Genomic DNA, 19,950 nt, shown 5'->3' with positions numbered 1-19,950 from the left:
CTGACTTGGTTGATGCGTGTCATCGTATACCGATTGCGTGGATCGATGATCATGATGTCAATCACTGGATTGTCTTGTCCAATCTCGATTATTTACAGACCGCCGTCATCGTAGCTTGAATATTGCTGAGTGTGACGTTAAACAACAAACAAAAAAACATACGGGAATACGTGATCGATTGTTGTTGTTGTTGTTGTTTACATTCACATCGTCGTCCGTATACCAAGGGTCATGCTTCCAGGCCACTATTTCATTTATCCGGAGACCGTGATTCCGGGTGATTTCACTGAGAACATTAACGTACGGGTGAACGGGTTGGGTGTGATGTAATAATCATGATTGTCTAATGGATGAATGAGTGAGTGAGTTGGGTTTAACGCCGCTTTTAACAGTATTCCAGTTATATCGCGGCGTGTCAGCTTAATGTGGGCGGAAAGCCCGATGTGCTGCAGGTCTCAGACGTTTACCACTTCGGTGAAACCCACGAGCACGGGTATGGTGCTGACAAACCTAGAAACATAATCAGGGCGAACCGGAATTCGAACCCACAATCATTGGTTTCTGGTATGCCCAAGGGACGCAATTGCGGCGCCTTAGACGACTGGGCCACCCGTGCCCCCTCTAATGGATGAGAATGTACGTTGGGTTATATAAGATGATGGGGTACGAAGTATACGTCAGTGTACGTCATTGTACGTCAGTGTCAGTCTCAATTCATTATTTCTGTACTTAAGGCCAAGACTACAAGAATAATATAATATAACAGCAGTTAGGGATCGGGTTTGTACACGAACAGGATAGTAATAATCTTCTCACAGTGATTGCTTTGAGAGAGGAAAGCATGTTGCATTTTATTTTATTGATTTTTCAAATATTCTGTTTACTGATGTTGCCTCACATTAAGAGCTTGATGGACATATAATCGAAACTCAAACTTAAGTACAAAGAATATACTACACAAAGAGAGATAAATTATACTTTTATATCGATTGCTTTCATAGAGGAAAAAGGGGCGGTCGGGTAGCCTAGTGGTTGAAGCGTTCGCTCGTCACGCCGAAGACCCTGGTTTGATTCCCGACATGGGTACAATGTGTGAAGCCCATTTCTGGTGTCCACCGCCGTGATATTGCTGGAATATTGCTAAAAGCGGCGTAAAACCAAACTGGGAAATTCGAAAGGGTTGTTTTGTTACAATGTTGTTGATTAATATCTACTCTAACTTATTAAAATACCGTGGACTCGGGAAACCCCGGTAACATACTCTATTACAGACACCCCGGTTGTCTGTGAACCTCGCTAGTCCAGAAACTCCATAAATCCAGAAACTCCATAAATCCAGAAACTCCATTAGTTCAGAAACTTCGCTCGTCCAGAAGCCGCACTTGTAAGGACCACTTATATACCAGAAATCACGTTAGTCCAAAAATCCCTTTAGTCAAGAGCTCTCACCAGCCCAAAACCTTGCTAGTCCAGAAACCTCACTTGTCTAGAAACTTCGCTAGTTCAGAATCCCCATTAGTTAGGTGAAGGAGTGAGTGGTTTTACGTCGCTTTAAGAAATATTCTAGCAATATCACGTCGAGGGACACCAGAAATGGGCTTCACACATTGTACCTATGTCGGGAATCGAACCAGGGTCTTCGGGGTGACGAGCGAACGCTTTAACCTCTAGGCTAACCGACACACACACACACCCCCCCCCCCCCCCCTCCCACCTCCATTTTGTTAAGAAAACCAGAAAAAATGTCTGTACTTATACTGCTCCATTCAATACACAAGGTACATGCTCAAAGCGGTAACAGGTCAGTGGATGAGTGTGCAGTCATTTTTATTCTCAACTTCCTGCGGAGTATACAACCCAAGCTGCCTTGTCAGGCGATTGAAGGTTAACAGTCATATTAAACTCTCACCCCACCGGGTACCCATGTTACTGCTTGATGACCAGAGGCATATACCGAACAAAGTTCCTTGCCTGGGTGTTCCAAGCCGTAATGTTGCCGAAAAGTGCTTGCAAAGGCAAAAACCTGTACAGTGATCACTCACGGAGGGATGATCAATTATTTAACGTCGCCGGGTCTACAGACCATTTCCTCATAAGCCAACGAACTCTCTGTCGTTGTGTGACATTAAGAGAGGATTACTGTAGATAATCTAGCTTCACCAAGTCTCCATCCAGTGTCGTTAAGCACTGGTTTTTGTATCCACTGAGCAGGCACCGGACACGTAGAGAATACTATTTATTTGGCTCCACTTTGGAATACAATAAATGATTTGAAACAAGAAAACGATCACAGAACATTATTTTTCTGAAAGGAAATAATTCGCTTTGCAAACGTTTTGTTTGTCTGAATTACATCGGTACAGTGAAATCAGGTTGAATATTATCGTTGAGGATAACATACATATCCCCGTAGGCTGTCACACATACCCTGATACAAATATATCCAATACAGCCCATGCAAGTCTATAATGATTGCAAGTCTAGATTACTGCAGTATCAGGCAACGAAGAGAGTCTCTGGGCTCCTTTTTATTATACTTTTATTACGAAAATTTAACACCTGTCTTTTTTCTGTAAGATATGTTCATTTCAGAGACTAGATGTAAGTCTTATATCCCCGACCAGACGAGTTTTACAACGGCTATCCCCTGCCCCCCCGGGATCCGAAGTTTTATTTTCCTGACGTTCTTGTTCATGAAATATGTGCTCAAACGCCAGCGCTGTGTGCATTCGGGTTGCGCAGCACTGGATTTACCTCTAAGTATAAAATTACATGTAGAATATTAAATATTATATGTGAATGTGCTGACTTGATTGCAGATGTAAGAGGAGGATATCATATATTATATATATTCCCGTCTAGACGAGTTTTACGAGGTGAATTCTTTAATATTCTGTGATAATCGATCAGGATGGGAAGCCCATTATGTTAATGTCAGCCTGACTTCAATAAGAAACGCAGCTCAGCACTTCTTTGCGCAACCGAATGTGTTTGTGGATGGGCATCACGTGAGTTACTGGGTCGTGCTGATTTCAGGTGAGGTCAGGTGAGATTTGGTTTAACGTCGCGTCCAAGATTATTGCACTTATATAGCGACATGCATGGACGTGTGTGTGGCTGCTTGTACTAGTCCGGACTGATGCCGATTGATAGTGCTAGCTCACTGAGATACCATGCCACAGTTTAACTTGAATACCCTACTCAGACACAGTATACTGACTCCGAGCCGACCAGTCCTTGTTTAAGCCCCTCAATGCCGAGCGCCAGACAGGGTAGCTGATTTCAGGAAAAAAATGTTAAATTTGTGTTATGCGCCATTTCTGAAACATCTTTCTGAACACCTGGTGTCATCGCTGATTTTCAGGGATCCATTCATTCAATGTTCCCCACTTTTTAGTCTTTTACGCCCTATGGCATCTGTTTCGGCATATAAAAGGTGAGGTGAGTGAAATGGGGTTTAACGTCGCGTCCAAGATTATTACACTTATATAGCGACGTGCATGTACGTGTATGTGTTTGTGTGGCTGCTTGTACTAGTCCGGACTGATGCCGATTGATAGTGCTAGCCTACTGAGATACCATGCCGCAGTTTAAAAGAAATAACCCACTCAGACACAGTATACTGACTCCGAGCCGACCAGTCCTTGTTTTAGCCCCTTAATGCCGAGCGCCAGACAGGGTAACAACAAGTACAACTTTTTAACGTCTTTTGGTATGACGCGGCCGGGGTTCGAACGCCGGACCTTCCGCTCTCCGGACCACTAGACCACGGAGGCGGTCCAGATTATAGAGATTGTGTATTTATTATCTGGAGTTGACGTGTTATATTATGTTTTAAAATGAGTATGATATACATACGAATGTTGCTTTGCTATCTATATAGGGCTGTGGGGTAGCCTAGTGGTTGAAGCGTTCACTCGTACCGTCGAATCGAAGACCCGGGTTCGTGTCCCCGCATGGGTACAATGTGTGAAGCCCGTTTCGTTTATGGTGTCCCCCGCCGTAATGTTGATTGAATAATGCTGAAAGCGGCGTAAAACCATATTCACTAACTAACTTTTATCTGTATTTTATAGATAGCACTGACGAAGTAGTAAAATGTTATTATGTCCTTCAGTGTGAAAGAGTTTTCTGAAGTTGAGAGAAGTGATATTTTCATTTCATTGAACATAGCACTTGATTTTTCACTACAGTGAACATAACACTTTGAGGGAAGTATTTTCATACAAGAGTTATCTCCCCGCAAATTATGTCCCCTTTATCGTACACGAACTGTGAATTTCATATTTACGTTCCACACTGACATGACAAAATAATGACAGATGGAGTTAATATCGCCTCTTGCCGTTTGTGTGTAAAACGTCTCTGTTTGTTGGGTAGGGGGAATTTATGTTTGAAGCTTTTATATGTGTAATGAAATAATTTAATTGTCTGGTAGACATACTTAAACATCACTTTCCCCGTCATTCCATAAGAGAAACATGGTATTTCACTCGACACTTGAAATATCCCATTTATCATATTTATAAATGGCGTTCAAAATGGTGTGAAAGAAACCTCCGTCGCAACCGATTAATTAATGACGGCATCCCGACGGGTGGTGGGGAAGCACAGTGGTTTTACTTCTTCCCGAGGCAGGAGAGTTAACTGACTATAAAAGTCCAGTTTCCACCCTTGCCGAACTAGGCTGATATTATGGAGTTATAGTTATATTTTGGCTGGACTAACGAGTCTATGCACAGGCCAATCAAAGCGCGCAACGAAATCGAAATCCGGTTCGCAAACTGTAATGCAGATTTCGGTCGATTGCAGGATTTGCCAGGCATGTGCACCGCCAACTCGTTGTCAACAGATATTTTCATGTTTCGAATCAAGTTGCTCACGTGATTTGATGCATTTCGCGATGTAAAACCCGTTTTATCACAATATAGATATTGATTATCGATCAGATCGTCCTGACTGGGCGCCGCCATTTTGTTTGAAGCAAATGCAAGTGACACGAGAGGTGGAATCTTATTTGTCAATAGGAGAGGCATAGAAGGGATATAACTCGTAATAGCCACTGGTGGCGCTACGATAGACCCCAGTTATTCCAGTCGAGTTCGACAAGGGTGGAAACTGGACATTTAAAGTCAGTTAACTCCCTTGGCTCGGTTTTAAGGATCGGCTGAATTTTTTCAGTTCTTTGAGGTGCGAATCGAAAAACCAATATGCAAACTGTATGAATCCCTAGGCACATTGCTTTTTCGATTCATACCTCAATCAGCCGAAAAAAATCCGGTCAATCCTTATAATCAAATTCGGCATCAGTAGCATGTGTTATGTATAATAGATTAACGAAAAACAAGTATATACTAATAAATCAAAGCAGACGAAAATGACGAGACTGATAAACATTTCTGGCGTATGAATACATACTGTGGTGTGACAAAAATCAGGTGATTGTTTAATTTATGCACATAGCTTGACACGCCCACAAAGTCAGCAACCAATCAACAGAGAGTAGCATCAAACAATGTTCAAAGGACCTATCAATCAAGGCAATAGGCGAGAAGAACAGTCAGACTGTAACGAACCGGGACAAATGTATCCAGGAAATGGCAGCTGTTTGAAATGACTTGATCTGTAACCACCAGATTCAATCATTAGTTGCCTGAGAACGGGAAGACGAGTTGGAAAATGCGGGTGAGAAATGAAACCCAATGATATGAAATTTGTGGAAGCCGGGCGAGCGAAAAAAACAACAAAAGTCGAGAGAGCCTTCGGTCACGAATGGTAGTTTTCGCTAAATGGTCCAATGCATAACTCCCACTCTCCTACCCAGAGTTCCTTGCGGTCGGCAGCCAGCACAGTACCTCTGCCACAGGCCAGCGCCATGTGACGATTCGTCAAATCTTAGACAGTCCATTCAAGATATTGCATATGTTTTTCATCCGTTTCATTATTGACGAGACTACGCATTGTGATAAACAAATGTCATAGAATGGTTACCTTTCATTAAGAAAGTATCCTTAAACATGAAAATCTGCTTCCATTTGCGTAGTTAATCTTTGTTTTCATTGGTTGCACGTGCTGTCATCGAAACCTTACGGGAGCAAGCGATACGGTCAAGTCGTTGATGTGTTAAGTCAAAGTGGCCGTACAAACAGTGGAATCCGATATCTTGTCACTCACCTCGAGCTCACTGTCGCAGTTGTTGTAGCATATCTATATAACTATGCAAAACAATATATAAAGCGCACCGAAAGAGTTGGAATAGGCCAGTATGTTCTGATTTTAGAATACGCGCGTTTGTTTACAAACAAGAGAAATGTCTGGTCACGTGATATGCAAATTAGCCTGTGGCAGCAGTGTAATGCTGTCACCACTGGGTCGGAGTGTGAGGGAATTCCCTCAGCTGTTATTGGGATTCCCCGACATTCCGTAGTGGTGAAAGTCGCTTCGATGGGCGTGGCTTAACTGTTTACATTTATTGGGAAATGAATGCAATAACACGTGACCAATTCAGCTAATCAGAATGCAGAAATTGCAATGAAATTGTGATTGCCTCGTCACGCCGAAGACTCGCGTTCGTTTACTCACATGGATATAGTGACAGAAATATTGCTTATAACGGCTCAAAACATACTCACTCTCTCAATCGAGCTGGAGGCAGTGAAGGTGCAGACAGACGGGGTTAAAAGATTGTGTAGACACTATTATGCAGATGTAAACAATAAATCTGTGTCCGACTTTCTGGCGACAGTCGTAATGTGGTGCATCCTTCTATTAATCTCCCTATTTCTGACGCAGGGCAATTAAAGGGGAGGGGTGGGGGATGGGGTTCCGGGGCAGTATACGCATCCAGTAGTCATGTTTGTCTCCCTGTGTGGTTCTGGGGCAGTATAGGCCTTCAGTAGTCATGTTTGTCTCCCTGTGTGGTTCTGGGGCAAAATAGGTCTCCAGTAGTCATGCTTGTCTCCCTGTGTGGTTCTGGGGCAATATAGGTCTCCAGTAGTCATGTTTGTCTCCCTGTGTGGTTTTTGGGCAAAATAAGTCTCCAGTAGTCATGTTTGTCTCCCTGTGTGGTTCTGGGGCAATATAGGTCTCCAGTAGTCATGTTTGTCTCCCTGTGTGGTTTTTGGGCAAAATAAGTCTCCAGTAGTCATGTTTGTCTCCCTGTGTGGTTCTGGGGCAATATAGGTCTCCAGTAGTCATGCTTGTCTCCCTGTGTGGTTCCGGGGCAAAATAGATCTCCAGGAGTCATGCTTGTCTCCCTGTGTGGTTCCGGGACAGAATAGGTCTCCAGTAGTCACGCTTGTCTCCCTGTGTGGTTCCGGGGCAAAATAGATCTCCAGGAGTCATGCTTGTCTCCCTGTGTGGTTCCGGGACAGAATAGGCATCCAGGAGTCATGCTTGTCTCCCTGTGTGGTTCCGGGGCAATATAGGTCTCCAGTAGTCACGCTTGTCTCCCTGTGTGGTTCTGGGGAAAAATAAGTCTCCAGTAGTCATGCTTGTCTCCCTGTGTGGTTCTGGGGCAAAATAGGTCTCCAGTAGTCATGCTTGTCTCCCTGTGTGGTTCTGGGGCAAAATAGGCATCCAGTAGTCATGCTTGTCTCCCTGTGTGGTTCTGGGGCAGAATAGGTCTCCAGTAGTCATGCTTGTCTCCCTGTGTGGTTCTGGGGCAAAATAAGTCTTCAGTAGTCATGCTTGTCTCCCTGTGTGGTTCCGGGGCAAAATAGGTCTCCAATACTTATGATTGTCTCCCTGGGGTGGGGGACACCCCGGGGTAGATTAGGACCCAAGTACCCCATACATGTCTCCGCGTGGACTTCCCGGGCAGAACTATTATGACATCACGAGGGTCCGCTGTCTGTAACAGTTACATATTACCATCACAGAATAGGATTTACAAATTAAAATCCCAAAATATATTTATTCATAGAAGCGCGATACACCAATTATTAATGATACATATTTATAGATATCCGACAGTTGTTTTTCTTTTTGCATCACAAACGGCCGATATTAATATATACGACGTTCCTTTCATCGACAACAACCACGGTCTGACGTATTCGATCAGTTCTGTGACGGCTAGTGTTGGGAAAGTGACCATTTGTCCAACGGACTATTGACGGCATAATCCCGTTATTCTATATTCATAGCAGGATCTCAAAGGTCGGACGTATCTATTACAGCTGTGGACGATGTTATGTGACGTAGGAATGCAGTATAGGAAGCCAGACACACATCATTTATTCTTGCATTATTTTACGCCGCACTCAGCAACATTCCAGTTATAAGACGGCGGTCGGAACATAACCGAGTCTGGATCAGACAATCAAGTGATGCATCAACCAAGTCAGCGAGCCTGACCACCCGATCCCGTTAGTCGCCTTTTACGACAAGCATAGTCGCCTTTATCGGCAAGCATGGGTTGCTGAAGACCTATTCCACCCCGGATCTTCACGGGCCGTGATATAATGTATTCACATAAACCTGATGTGAAAATTGAAGCGAGTTCAATATTATACTTATTACTGCTGTTGCAATTTGAAGAGGAATGAACAAAAAAAAATAGCTTTTGTAATCTCTGAATAGCGACACAGAGAAAGGTCTAAGTTAGTGTTGGTTAACATTGATTGCATGACGCTGTAAAATAATAAGGGCTTAAGTGCACGAGATCATCCCTTAGTAATGGCTTCTACGTTTTTCAGACGCCATTTATGTCGCCTCGCTTGAATTAAATACGTTCGTTACTAAATTATTTACCAAAGAATATACAACATACAACGTGTTCGCTGCAATGTTGCTGATGAGATTGTGGCACGCCATGATGGAACGCCCTATATCAAACCGCGTGGTTGAGCTACTATATTCGACTTAAGTTGATATAATCTGTAATTTTCGGGGTTGTGCTACTATATTCGTCTTTGTTTTGATATATATCGGCAAGTATCGGGGTTGAGCTACTATATTCGTCTTTGTTTTGATATATATCGGCAAGTCTCGGGGTTGTGCTACTATATTCGTCGTTGTTTTGATATATATCGGCAAGTCTCGGGGTTGAGCTTCTATATTCAACATGTGTTGAAACTCTCAGGGTTGTGTTACTACATTCGACCTATTTAGATATCCTGTTGGCACGAGATGCGAGGGTGAGATTCTCGGCCCACTTCTCCCTTGGACCCGCCACTGAGGGACGCTACAGAATGCATGTCCCGTCGAAGGAAGACCCATTGCATTATTGGAACTTAATGAAGAACTTCTTGTATTTGGATAATGGCTTAAAAATGATAAACTATTTAAAATATTTACTAATATATTTCTTCATGGAAAATTACTTCACGTACGGACATAACAGCAATAACTGAATTCAAGAACAGCAAGAGCTGAATTCGTTAAATGACAGGTACCATGATTTATAGTGCGCCACAGTTTACCTGTAATGGCGGTTTGATGTATTGACGTAAATGGCATTTCCACTACATAGCACCACCATTAGAAACAATTATTTCGAGAAACGGAACTCTTTGAGAAAGGTTCCAATATGGGTAGAAACATTCAACCCTTGGCGACCTAAATCAATGTCCACACTTCAACGATATACCTCACACGAGGCACACGACTGTCCATGACAAATACGTTCTCAGAATAAACGGACAAATGGTAAAACAAATTGTTTGTAAACGTTCTGCCGTCAGCAATAGCGATGCTCAACATGGAAAGCTACTCGTTAGTTCTGTAATACGATCGGTGGGGCTGGGATCGAAGCGGCACAATGGTGTCGTGTGTTATATATTCCCGTGAAATACAAAGTTGCTGGGTCACCGATGTGGAACTCGTCAATGTTTGTCGATAATACCATTATTCTTTTGATTAGGCTGTTTGTTTCCTTTAACTCAGCAAAGTAATTGTCTGTTCAATTACACGTTTGGGTGAACTCGTGCCACGTGCACTGACTGTGTGAGAAAATAGGAATCTGTTGATAACTGACACAATGTAAGAATTTATAAAACGCCATTTTTGCAAACGAAATAGATAAACTGAATGATCAATGATTAGAACGTTGTTGCCATCCTCGCTTATCAGGATTTAGGCGACACTACACGCCTGTAGTTAATAACAATAAAACACGAAATGGTACGTATGGTCCTAGTCGGAAATAACCCAATCACACCCAACTTCCTGATATTTGCACCAATCCTTGTAAGGCAGAACTTCTTTCTCGCGGAGGCGGTCGGGTAGCCTAGTGGTTAAAGCGTTCGCTCGTCACGCCGAAGACCCGGGTTCGGTTCCCGACATGGGTACAATATGTGAAGCCCATTTCTGGCGTCCCCCGCCGTGATATTGCTGGATTATTGCTAAAAAGCGGCGTAAACCCATACTCAGTCAATCAAACAATCAACCTTCGTCACAAACAGGTGACGTAGATAGGTATGTCGATCCCTTGCAGCGTCAGTAATGCAACTATCTATCTATCACGAACCAGTGTCACCTCTGCTGTTGATGTAGTTTAGTCTGTGGTAGGCCATTATTATCATTATTATTATCATCACCATCATCATCACCATCACCACCACCATCATCATCATCGTCGTCGTTCATCATCATCATCATTATTATTGTTGTTATTATTATTATTATTATTATTATTATTATTATTATTGTGAATTTTACATAATCTACCCTGCTGCCGTATATGTTATTATATTTATGTATTTCATATGCCACAGTTTGTGGCCAGAAAAGCAAATATAGTAATGCTGTCATACGAATCTTGCTGAAAGTTGTATAATCAGGGATAAAACGTTCAAGGGCTCAGAAAAGCTTTCAAAAAGTGTTATTGTGGGAGACATTACAAATTTGACGCATCAGTGACAAAAATGATGTCCGTTGCAATTACCTATTTTGACTTTAACCCTATGTTCCCGTGTTTTTTCAGGTGAACAATTGACTCGTCTTTGCATGTGTTTGTGACGGGAGCAACTGGTGGGGCAGGATACGCTCACCTTTTCGAGAACACCTGCTATCCTTACTATTTGATAGCGATTCCTGAACACACGCTCATGATATAGCCGAAACCGTACAACGAGCTCTGCTTTTAAAAAGATGACTTATGATAATGAAAATATGTTTTTTTCGCCTTTTTTATGTAACAAAACCCATATCATTACATGCCAGCTATCCAGACCTGCTTGTCCACAAAGGGGCAGAACAGAGCGGACTAGGCTTTTTACTGTATTCGGGAACTGCGATCAGTGGGTCGATGTTCGTTATGATTGAGGCGGGGGCTTGGGTGGCCCAGTCGTCTAAGGCGCCGCGATTCGCTGTGCAGAGTTGCGCCCCTTGGGCACGCCAGAAACCTATGACTGTGGGTTCGAATCCCGGTTCGCCCCGATTATGTTTCAAGGTTTGTCAGCACCATACCCGTGCTCGTGGGTTTCACCGAAGTGGTAAACGTCTGAGACCTGCATCATTTCGGGCTTTCCTCCCACATTAAGCTGACACGCCGAGATATAACTGGAATACTGTTAAAAGCGGCGTTAAACCCAACTCACAAACTCATGATTGAGGCTTACAGGACCCATTCTACAATATCCATTTGGATTGTTGACAGGCTGCAACAAACAAACACATACTTTTTTATGTTAATAGTGTGGCGGGTGTTACCGTTCGAGCAGGCCATGCATACCTTTGTTGTCAACATCTGGTGTTTTTCAGTGACCCATTCAGATTATTTTCATCACTATTTTCCCGATATAACCGAGACTGATTATTCTTTGGCGTCGAATTTTGATACCTACGTACCAATGATCTGTTTATCCGGACACTTGTTACTCCGGACAGTTTGGCTGTTCGGATTAAGAGGGTTTAATCTACGATCTGGTGTAGCGCATTGGCAAAAGGTAGTCATTGTACAGAGGAGAATACCGACCAGGGCGTACAGTACATGCCTAATCTCCCTACAAACCATAATACAAAGTTAAACTGTGCACAAAATGCCGTTTAAACATGTCCCTGTATATTATATCATCATCTATTCGCCTACACATAAAACAGCGAATTGGAGAGATGGTATTAGCGCAGCCTTCGACAGTATTTCAGTAATGTCATAATTGGCCTCTTATTGTGGGAGGACCCTCCAACGCGACGAAGGCCTTAGACATCTAAACTTTAAGGTAGCACTATCATCTCCACACAGTGCCTTAGTTTCATTAGCGTCATTCCAGTAAGTGCTGTGAGCAGGTGCTCGAGTTGCGTCGAGCTTGTCAAAGAGACAGAGGGAACGGTAACACATGGAGAAGGAACGCTTTTGTGTGGAGAGGGGACGCTACACCATGGAGAATAAACCTTATAATATGGAGGGAGAACGCTAAAAATAATTGAAGAGGGAACGCTATAGAATGGAGAGTTGAACGTTGTATTATGGAGAGAGGGCGCTATAATATGGAGAGGGAACGCTATAATATGGAGGGGAACGTTGTATTACGGAGAGGGGAACGTTGTATTATGGAGAGGGGAACGTTGTATTATGGAGAGGGGGCGCTATAATTAGGAGAGGGAACGCTGTATTATGGAGAGGGGGCGCTTTAATATGGAGAGGGAACGCTATAATATGGAGGGGAACGTTGAATTATGGAGAGGGGAACGTTGTATTATGGAGAGGGGAACGTTGTATTATAGAGAGGGGGCGCTATAATAAGGAGAGGGAACGCTGTATTATGGAGAGGGAACGCTATAATATGGAGAGGGAACGCTATAATATGGAGAGGGAACGCTTTAATATGGAGAGGGAACGCTATAATATGGAGAGGGGGCGCTTTAATATGGAGAGGGAACGCTATAATATGGAGGGGAACGTTGTATTATGGAGAGGGGGCGCTTTAATATGGAGAGGGAACGCTATAATAGGGAGGGGAACGTTGTATTATGGAGAGGGGAACGTTGTATTATGGAGAGGGGAACGTTGTATTATGGAGAGGGGGCGCTATAATAAGGAGAGGGAACGCTGTATTATGGAGAGGGGGCGCTTTAATATGGAGAGGGGGCGCTTTAATATGGAGAAGGAACGCTATAATTTGGAGGGGAACGTTGTATTATGGAGAGGGGGCGCTATAATATGGAGGGGAACGTTGAATTATGGAGGCGGGGCGCTATAATATGGAGGGGGAACGTTGTATTATGGAGAGGGGGCGTTGTATTATGGAGAGGGGGCGCTATAATATGGACAGGAACGCTGTATTATGGAGAGGGCACGCTGTATTATTGGGAGGGGGCGCTGTTATATGGAGAGGGAACGCTGTATTATGGAGAGGGAGCGCTATAATATGGAGAGGGAACGCTGTATTATGGAGAGGGGCGCTGTAATATGGACCGGGAACGCTATAAAAGTATGGAGAGTGAACGCGATTAAATGGAGAGGGAACGGTGTACTGTGGAGAGGAAACGCTAGTCTATGGTTGGAGCTCAATAAATGGGAAAGTAACGGTATATTATGGAAAGGGAAGGATTTATTATTTCTTTCCAAAAGCAGAAAAGAACTTTCGTAAAAAACCCATTCGCGACAAAACAAACAATCTCATAAACATCTAAAATACAATGATTCTAGTTCAAACCCATCCGACAACGATGACGTTAAGAGACGTTGCTGGGAGCGGCGTTTACACCCGGACATAGTCTGTATCTACTGTCAATGCCGATAAGGACATGCACTCAGAGATGAAAAAAACCCTATTCCACTGAGAATCCCCTCAGTGATCAGAACAGCCAATTAATCGTGCATATATCTCATTTCAGTCACGATACTCCGCGTTCGTAGCTCCGGGTCGCTACCAACACATATTCAGAATTCATTAGCAGGGTGTATGTGTGTGTCGGGGGGATATGGAGGGAGGGGGACTTCAATTTATGACTGCCGGGATCACCTGACTCGATGGGGTAATGACAACTCTTGCACCTGCTTGACTGGATGATATATGTGAGAGAATAACTGATAGCAATAACCTTTAAAATTGTCCATTTCAGACAACACCTGCAGGACGCACCTTCCTGTCATCAAGCAACACGGATGGGGATACAATGTGCAACCATCCCCAGACATGGTGATCGTCCAACGGGAAGGGCCTGCTATCTGTATCCGGAGTCACCGGCTTTTACCGGAAGTGACCCAGTGCCACATTTCCTTGAAAGAAGTGGAAGCAGCAACCAGCTTTGTTAGCATCTTCCCTCGCGACCCATTAAGCACGAGTGCGAGTTGACAAGTGTTGTGCATTGGGGTCAAGGGGAGACTTGAGGCTATTCGATAAAAGCTTCCAAAGTCTATAATTTTGTGCTTTGTGTAAGTGACTGAGAGCGGTTAACGGTGCTGCTTGGCGAGGAATATATAACCAGACAGGCCATGGTTGCCAATACCCTACAGGGAGACGAACAAAGGAAGAGCAGGGCGAGAGCTTCAAACAAAACCCAGTCTTAATGCGAGCGAGTGACGTCCGTCTTGAACCAGATTAGTACCAGGCAACGTATGTCAATACATTGAAGGGTCTAGCGCTGATGAAGTGCACTTGTTTGTTAAGAAACAATCATTTGAATTTCCGCTTTCCGGGAACAATAATGGTGTCGATTAGTGTCATTAAAACGTGTGTTAAGTGTGTGCTTGGGAAGATAGCTCTTGGAGAGGTTTTTTTATAAAAAAAAACCTTTTGTCGTCGTCCCCAACACAACAAATGTCTCACGAGATCACCTCTTGCCATTAACGCTATACCTCATCTGCTAGTTCGGAACAATTAATGTATATATATATGGACATGGTACTTCCTTGTACGGATTAAAGATCGGTACGTGACCGGTGAAGGTTTATTCAAGGACTTATCAAATTTACGTGTGTGCAGGACGTGAATATTCTTACATTCATCCGCGGATATACACACTGAAACACGCCACGTTCCGTTGCAACGCTGGAATGACCTGCTATATTATCAAGGTGTTTAAGGCTTGTGCCCAAGGTATTTGTTCAAGGAGTGTGCCAAAGGCATTTATTCAAGGCGTGTAATCCAAGTCATTTATTCAAGGCGTGTATCCAAGATATTTGTTCAAGGCGTGTATCCAAGGTTGTTCAAGGCGTGTATCCAAAGTTTGTTCAAGGCGTGTATCCAAGGCATTATTCAAACTCTTCAAGTTTCTGTATTCTGCTGAGTCATTGAGCATCACTGAGATCTTTTGTACCACTGAAGTCTTCCGTCTCCGCGTTCACGGCGTAGTCCGACAATGCTATTCATGTTTTTAGAATATCTTTGAAACATTGCATTCGGGATAAATGTTTGACACACTTCAAGATACCGCACAAGGCTTGTCTGAAGAGAAATGTGGCATGTTTAAAAGCATCATGATTGCAGGAGACCCTAACGACTGTGCCGTGCTATTTTCGTACACATAGGTGTTTTAACATTCAAACTGAAGAGGAGGAAAATTATACATAGGAGGATACCACATAACTAACACGGACGTCACAACTGACATTTAGAGACAACATATAAAAATATTGTCTTCTCAAGATATCGCAATAACACCGGATAAGTGAGTTTGACAAGGATTAAAAACTGACTCCTAGATGTATGTTGCAATTTTTTAAAATGTCAGACGTTCCGAAGCTGTCAATAGAACACGAGATTTAATTAGTTGATTTTGCAACCAGTGGGATTACATTAATGACGAATGCACTTTTATTGAATTCCAAATGGTCAGATTATTATCGTGCAAAGATACCTCACATCGCCTGCTAAAGAGCTGGGAAATATCAACAGGCGTTGTAAAGGTTGTCTTGAATAATTCCTCCTCCAACACAATGAATCAGTGAATAATGAAATCTTATCAGAATTGATGGATATCGAGCCTGTGGAATGTGCAATTCATTTGATGAGGAAATTCCCTGAGTCTTGAGTGTTTATATTTAACTGAAGTTGACGGTTTGCCACTACAGACCAGAGCGCTGCTCAATACGGATTCTGGCCCACGAAATGGTGCATTGACAAGACTTAAGGTTGTATCCAATTAAACCAGACAGGATTTTCAATCGTATAAGCTCAAAGTTGGAACGAATGCTAAACCATGTGTTGATAAATGCCTAAAAATGCGCAAGCTGTGTCCAGAAACATCTAGAGTGTGGAAATATGACGGCCGTGTAGAGTAACACAATAATATCACATCTGGATGAGAAGAAGTCTATCATATCACATCCATGGCTACAAACGTCCCGGTGAGTGAGTGAGTCACAGTGTGAGTGAGTGAGTGAGTGAGTGAGTGAGCTCCGATGGGGTGTCTCCTCACTCTCATAATGAACAGCTCACGGAACATAACGTCGTCGATGCCGCCGGAACAGACGCTGATATACACCATTGCGATGATTCTCAACACCTTCATCCTCCCCGTCATCGTCTTCACAGGCCTGGTGGGGAACACCGTATCTTGCATGGTGTTCGTCGGCAAGGATCTACGCCGCCTCTCCTCCAGCGTTTACGTCCTCGCCGTGCTCATCTCCGACACGGGGACGTTGTTGTCCCTGCTCTCAGTGTGGCTGGAAGTTCTCGGATTTCAAATAAATCATATGCAGGGTATATGTCAGCTGTTCGTCTACCTGACCTATGTGTGTAGCTTCCTTTCTGCTTGGTACATGGTGTGTATAACGGTGGAGAATTTCATTACGATCTGCCACCCCATGAAGGTGAAGGTTATGTGTACAAAGAACCGCGCAAGCGCAGTTGTGGTTATACTAGCTGCAGCCGCCATGCTTATGTACAGCGTCACTGTGATCACGACTCAGGTGCGGACGGATGCTTATAACAGACAGCTGTGTCATCAGAACCCGGACTTCGACTTCTTGGTGTCCGTGTATACGTATGTTGATTCCATAGTGACCCTTCTACTTCCGGTGTCAAGTATAGGGTTTATGCTCGTGGCCATGGGCTTCTCTATAGCGAATACGGTTCGATGGAGAAAAAACAGTCCACGGACTGACAGCGCACGGAGATGTATTAAAAGTCCGCAAGTCCGAGTGACAAAGATGCTGTTTGCACTTTCAACGACATTTTTAATAATGAATGCTCCCTTGCATTGCATGAGACTGTACTACCTTCTCAGGGACAGTGCCAATGTCCCCACGCAGATGTCCCACACTGCAGGGCTGGTGCATCTTTTTCTGCTGTTTATCTCCTACTCGCATTGTGCAGTGAAGTTCTTCCTGTTTATTGGGTTCAGTAAAAACTTCAGAAAAAGTTTGAAAGAATCGGGATGCATGTTTTCCGCTTGTACAAAAGACGTGAACTCTTCAAGTCAAGTCTACGTATAGACCGGTTCAAAGCCTGCCCAATCCACAAGTGTTTACTATTTGGCTTTTATTGTCTCCAGACTAATGAGGTTTAACTGTATACCATTGTCATGGCAACTGTTTCATCATAGCATTGTTCTGGAAGGTGAGGTGAAATGGGGTTTAACGGCGCGTCCAAGAGTATTTCACTTGTATAGCGGCGTGCATGACGTGTGTGTTTGGCTCCTTGTACTAGTCCGGAGTGATGCTGATTTATAGTGCTAGCCCACTGAGATACCATGCCGCAGTTTAACATGAATACCCCACTCAGACACAGTATACTGACTCCGAGCTGACCAGTCCTTGTTTTAGCCCCTTAATGCCGAGCGCCAGACAGGGTAACAACAAGTACCATCTTTTAACGTCTTTTGGTATGACGCGACCGGGGGTCGAACCCCGGACCTTCCGCTCTCCAGGCGGAAGCTCTACCACTAGACCACATGAAAACATATGAAGAAATAAGCAGGCCCCCTTACTTCTTCATATTTTGATAGACAAAGAATTTGTTTATGATGGAGAAAGAGCAAATAACAGTACATGATGTCGCTAAAAGTTGCTTAATGGCAATGTATTTATCAAACATCTATGTTCATTGAATCATTGGAGAATACCATCCTTTTCTTCATGTAAATGAATAATCTCATTTGATACAATTTGACAATATAAACTGCCGGGCAAAGTTAAGTACACCCATGTCTGAACGTGGCTAAAAATGAACAAACACGAAATGGTTATTCGACGGTGATATATTTGATGCTGGTATTATGGTTTTTGGACCTAAAGGTTGGATTGTTCAGGCGACTGTTTTAACGTTTGTAATTTTTTGATTAAAATAAATTTCTAGGTATAAACCTTTTGCCCGGCAGTGTATTACCATGGTGGCATGTGTTGTATTCCATACTTACAATATACGCAGTATATAGACATTGCAAGTTCCTATGTACTGTGTAGGCGCCTTTCGGCTATGTACACGTATTTGGTCAGTAAGAAATCATAAACATTTATTGGTTTTGAAATGTAAACTCGTTTTGTTTACTTTTTGCATGACTTACGGGAAAAGTGGAATGTTTTATGCTAATTGTGCTATTCATATATACAGTCAAACATCGTTGTGTCGAACTTTGATGTGTCAAGCGTACGCTTGTCTCGAAGTAAACACTTGGTCACTGCATATTCCTTCTTAATTCATCAGTTGTCGGTTGTGTCGAACCTCGGCTAACTCGAAGTATTTATATAGGTCCCTTCATCTGCGACACAACCGTGTTCGACTGTAGGCGTTTTGAATATGTTTTTTATGTGTAACAAAGCATTAAACAACATATGTACCAGAGAGACGGGCGTGGTCAATTTAACTTTCAGTTACAAGGACAGTGAACATGTTGGAGGTATGGGACACGGGGATTCCTATTTCCCACACCACTGGTCTGTTAATTGTGGGGTCGAATCCCGGGCTTCGACATCACCTGTTTAGTGTTTTAACAGAATGTTCAACATCTATGACCTGTGCCAATTCGGACTTTCCTACCACATCAATCGGTCAAACCGTGATAAAACTGAAAGGATGTTAAAAGTGGCGTCAGATCCATTCTCACACATCACTCACTCTTTTTTGGCTGCATTTTGAGTTGCGTCGCTTTGCCAATCACGGATCCGCTGATGTTGATTCCAATTTTATACTCTTCTCTTCGTTTGAAATGAATTTCTCCATTTTGGCAATCGCTGTGGACCTGCACATGCTGTATAACTGAAATATACTACTCAAAAGAGGTTTTGTGTTTTACAGTGTTCTTTAACTTCTTTTGAGTAGTATACTATTCAAAGCAACGCAAAACCACTGACTTACTTACATGTAAGTACTGCTTGAACCACGGACGGCGCCTCAAACCCACTCAAAATTCAATATTTTTGAAGTGAGTGATTTGCTTTCAACAAGGTATTATTCTGATGTTATAAACAAGAGTTACAGTTTGCATTTGTTACACTGCCACGCAGAAGTTATATACATTATTTTCACAACCCGTATACAACGCAAACAAAGCGGAAATACTGAGGATTATCCGAGGATATTTGCGAAATCCCCTTTTGTAGTTGGTGAGGTGAAACTGGTTTTAACGTCGCGCCCAAGAATATTGCACTTATATAGCGACGTGCTTGCACGTGTGTGGCTGCTTGTACTAGATGGGACTAATGACGATTTATAGTGCTAGCTCATTGAGATACCATGCCGAAGCTCAACATGAATGCCCAACTCAGACACAGTATACTGACTCCGAGCCGACCAGTCCTTGTTTTAGCCCCTTAATGTCGAACGCCAGACAGGGTAACAACAAGTATACCATCTTTTAACGTCTATTGGTATGAACCCCGGACCTTCCGCTCTCCGGGCGGACGCTCTACCACTAGACCACGGAGGCTGTCTTCCCCTTTTGAAGGACCACGGACCTATCCACAAGTCCCTGGTAGGACTAATTAGTCTTGTGGTCCGTGGACATCGGTACCGGCATTGGGTAGGATGACATGCTATATCCCATAACGTTTTACCATAGTCTAGGATTAACTGAAACAGTTATATTTTAATACCACACCATTCATCCATGAATCATATA

General features: G+C 43.2%; 2 protein-coding genes across 2 annotated transcripts in view; one reads left to right on the top strand and one right to left on the bottom strand.

Annotated features, from left to right (window-relative positions):
* LOC125377328 (variant surface antigen E-like) overlaps nucleotides 1-5,877 on the bottom strand; it is an 86,108-nt gene extending 80,231 nt beyond the window's left edge. The window contains exon 1 of the mRNA XM_048390358.1: nucleotides 5,821-5,877. Coding sequence (XP_048246315.1) covers nucleotides 5,821-5,877 — 57 coding nt within the window. The remainder of the gene's footprint in view (nucleotides 1-5,820) is intronic.
* Nucleotides 1-17,568, top strand: part of LOC124145974 (lysophosphatidic acid receptor 6-like) — a 33,452-nt gene extending 15,884 nt beyond the window's left edge. Inside the window, exon 2 of the mRNA XM_046515978.2 lies at nucleotides 14,011-17,568. Coding sequence (XP_046371934.1) covers nucleotides 16,292-17,326 — 1,035 coding nt within the window. The 5' untranslated portion in view covers nucleotides 14,011-16,291 and the 3' untranslated portion in view covers nucleotides 17,327-17,568. The remainder of the gene's footprint in view (nucleotides 1-14,010) is intronic.
* Nucleotides 17,569-19,950: the final 2,382 nt, after the last annotated feature.

Source organism: Haliotis rufescens, unplaced genomic scaffold (assembly GCF_023055435.1).
Source record: "Haliotis rufescens isolate VD_foot unplaced genomic scaffold, xgHalRufe1.0.p SCAF_9, whole genome shotgun sequence".
Lineage (NCBI taxonomy): Eukaryota > Metazoa > Mollusca > Gastropoda > Lepetellida > Haliotidae > Haliotis > Haliotis rufescens.
This window is presented reverse-complemented; position numbering and strand designations above follow the sequence as displayed.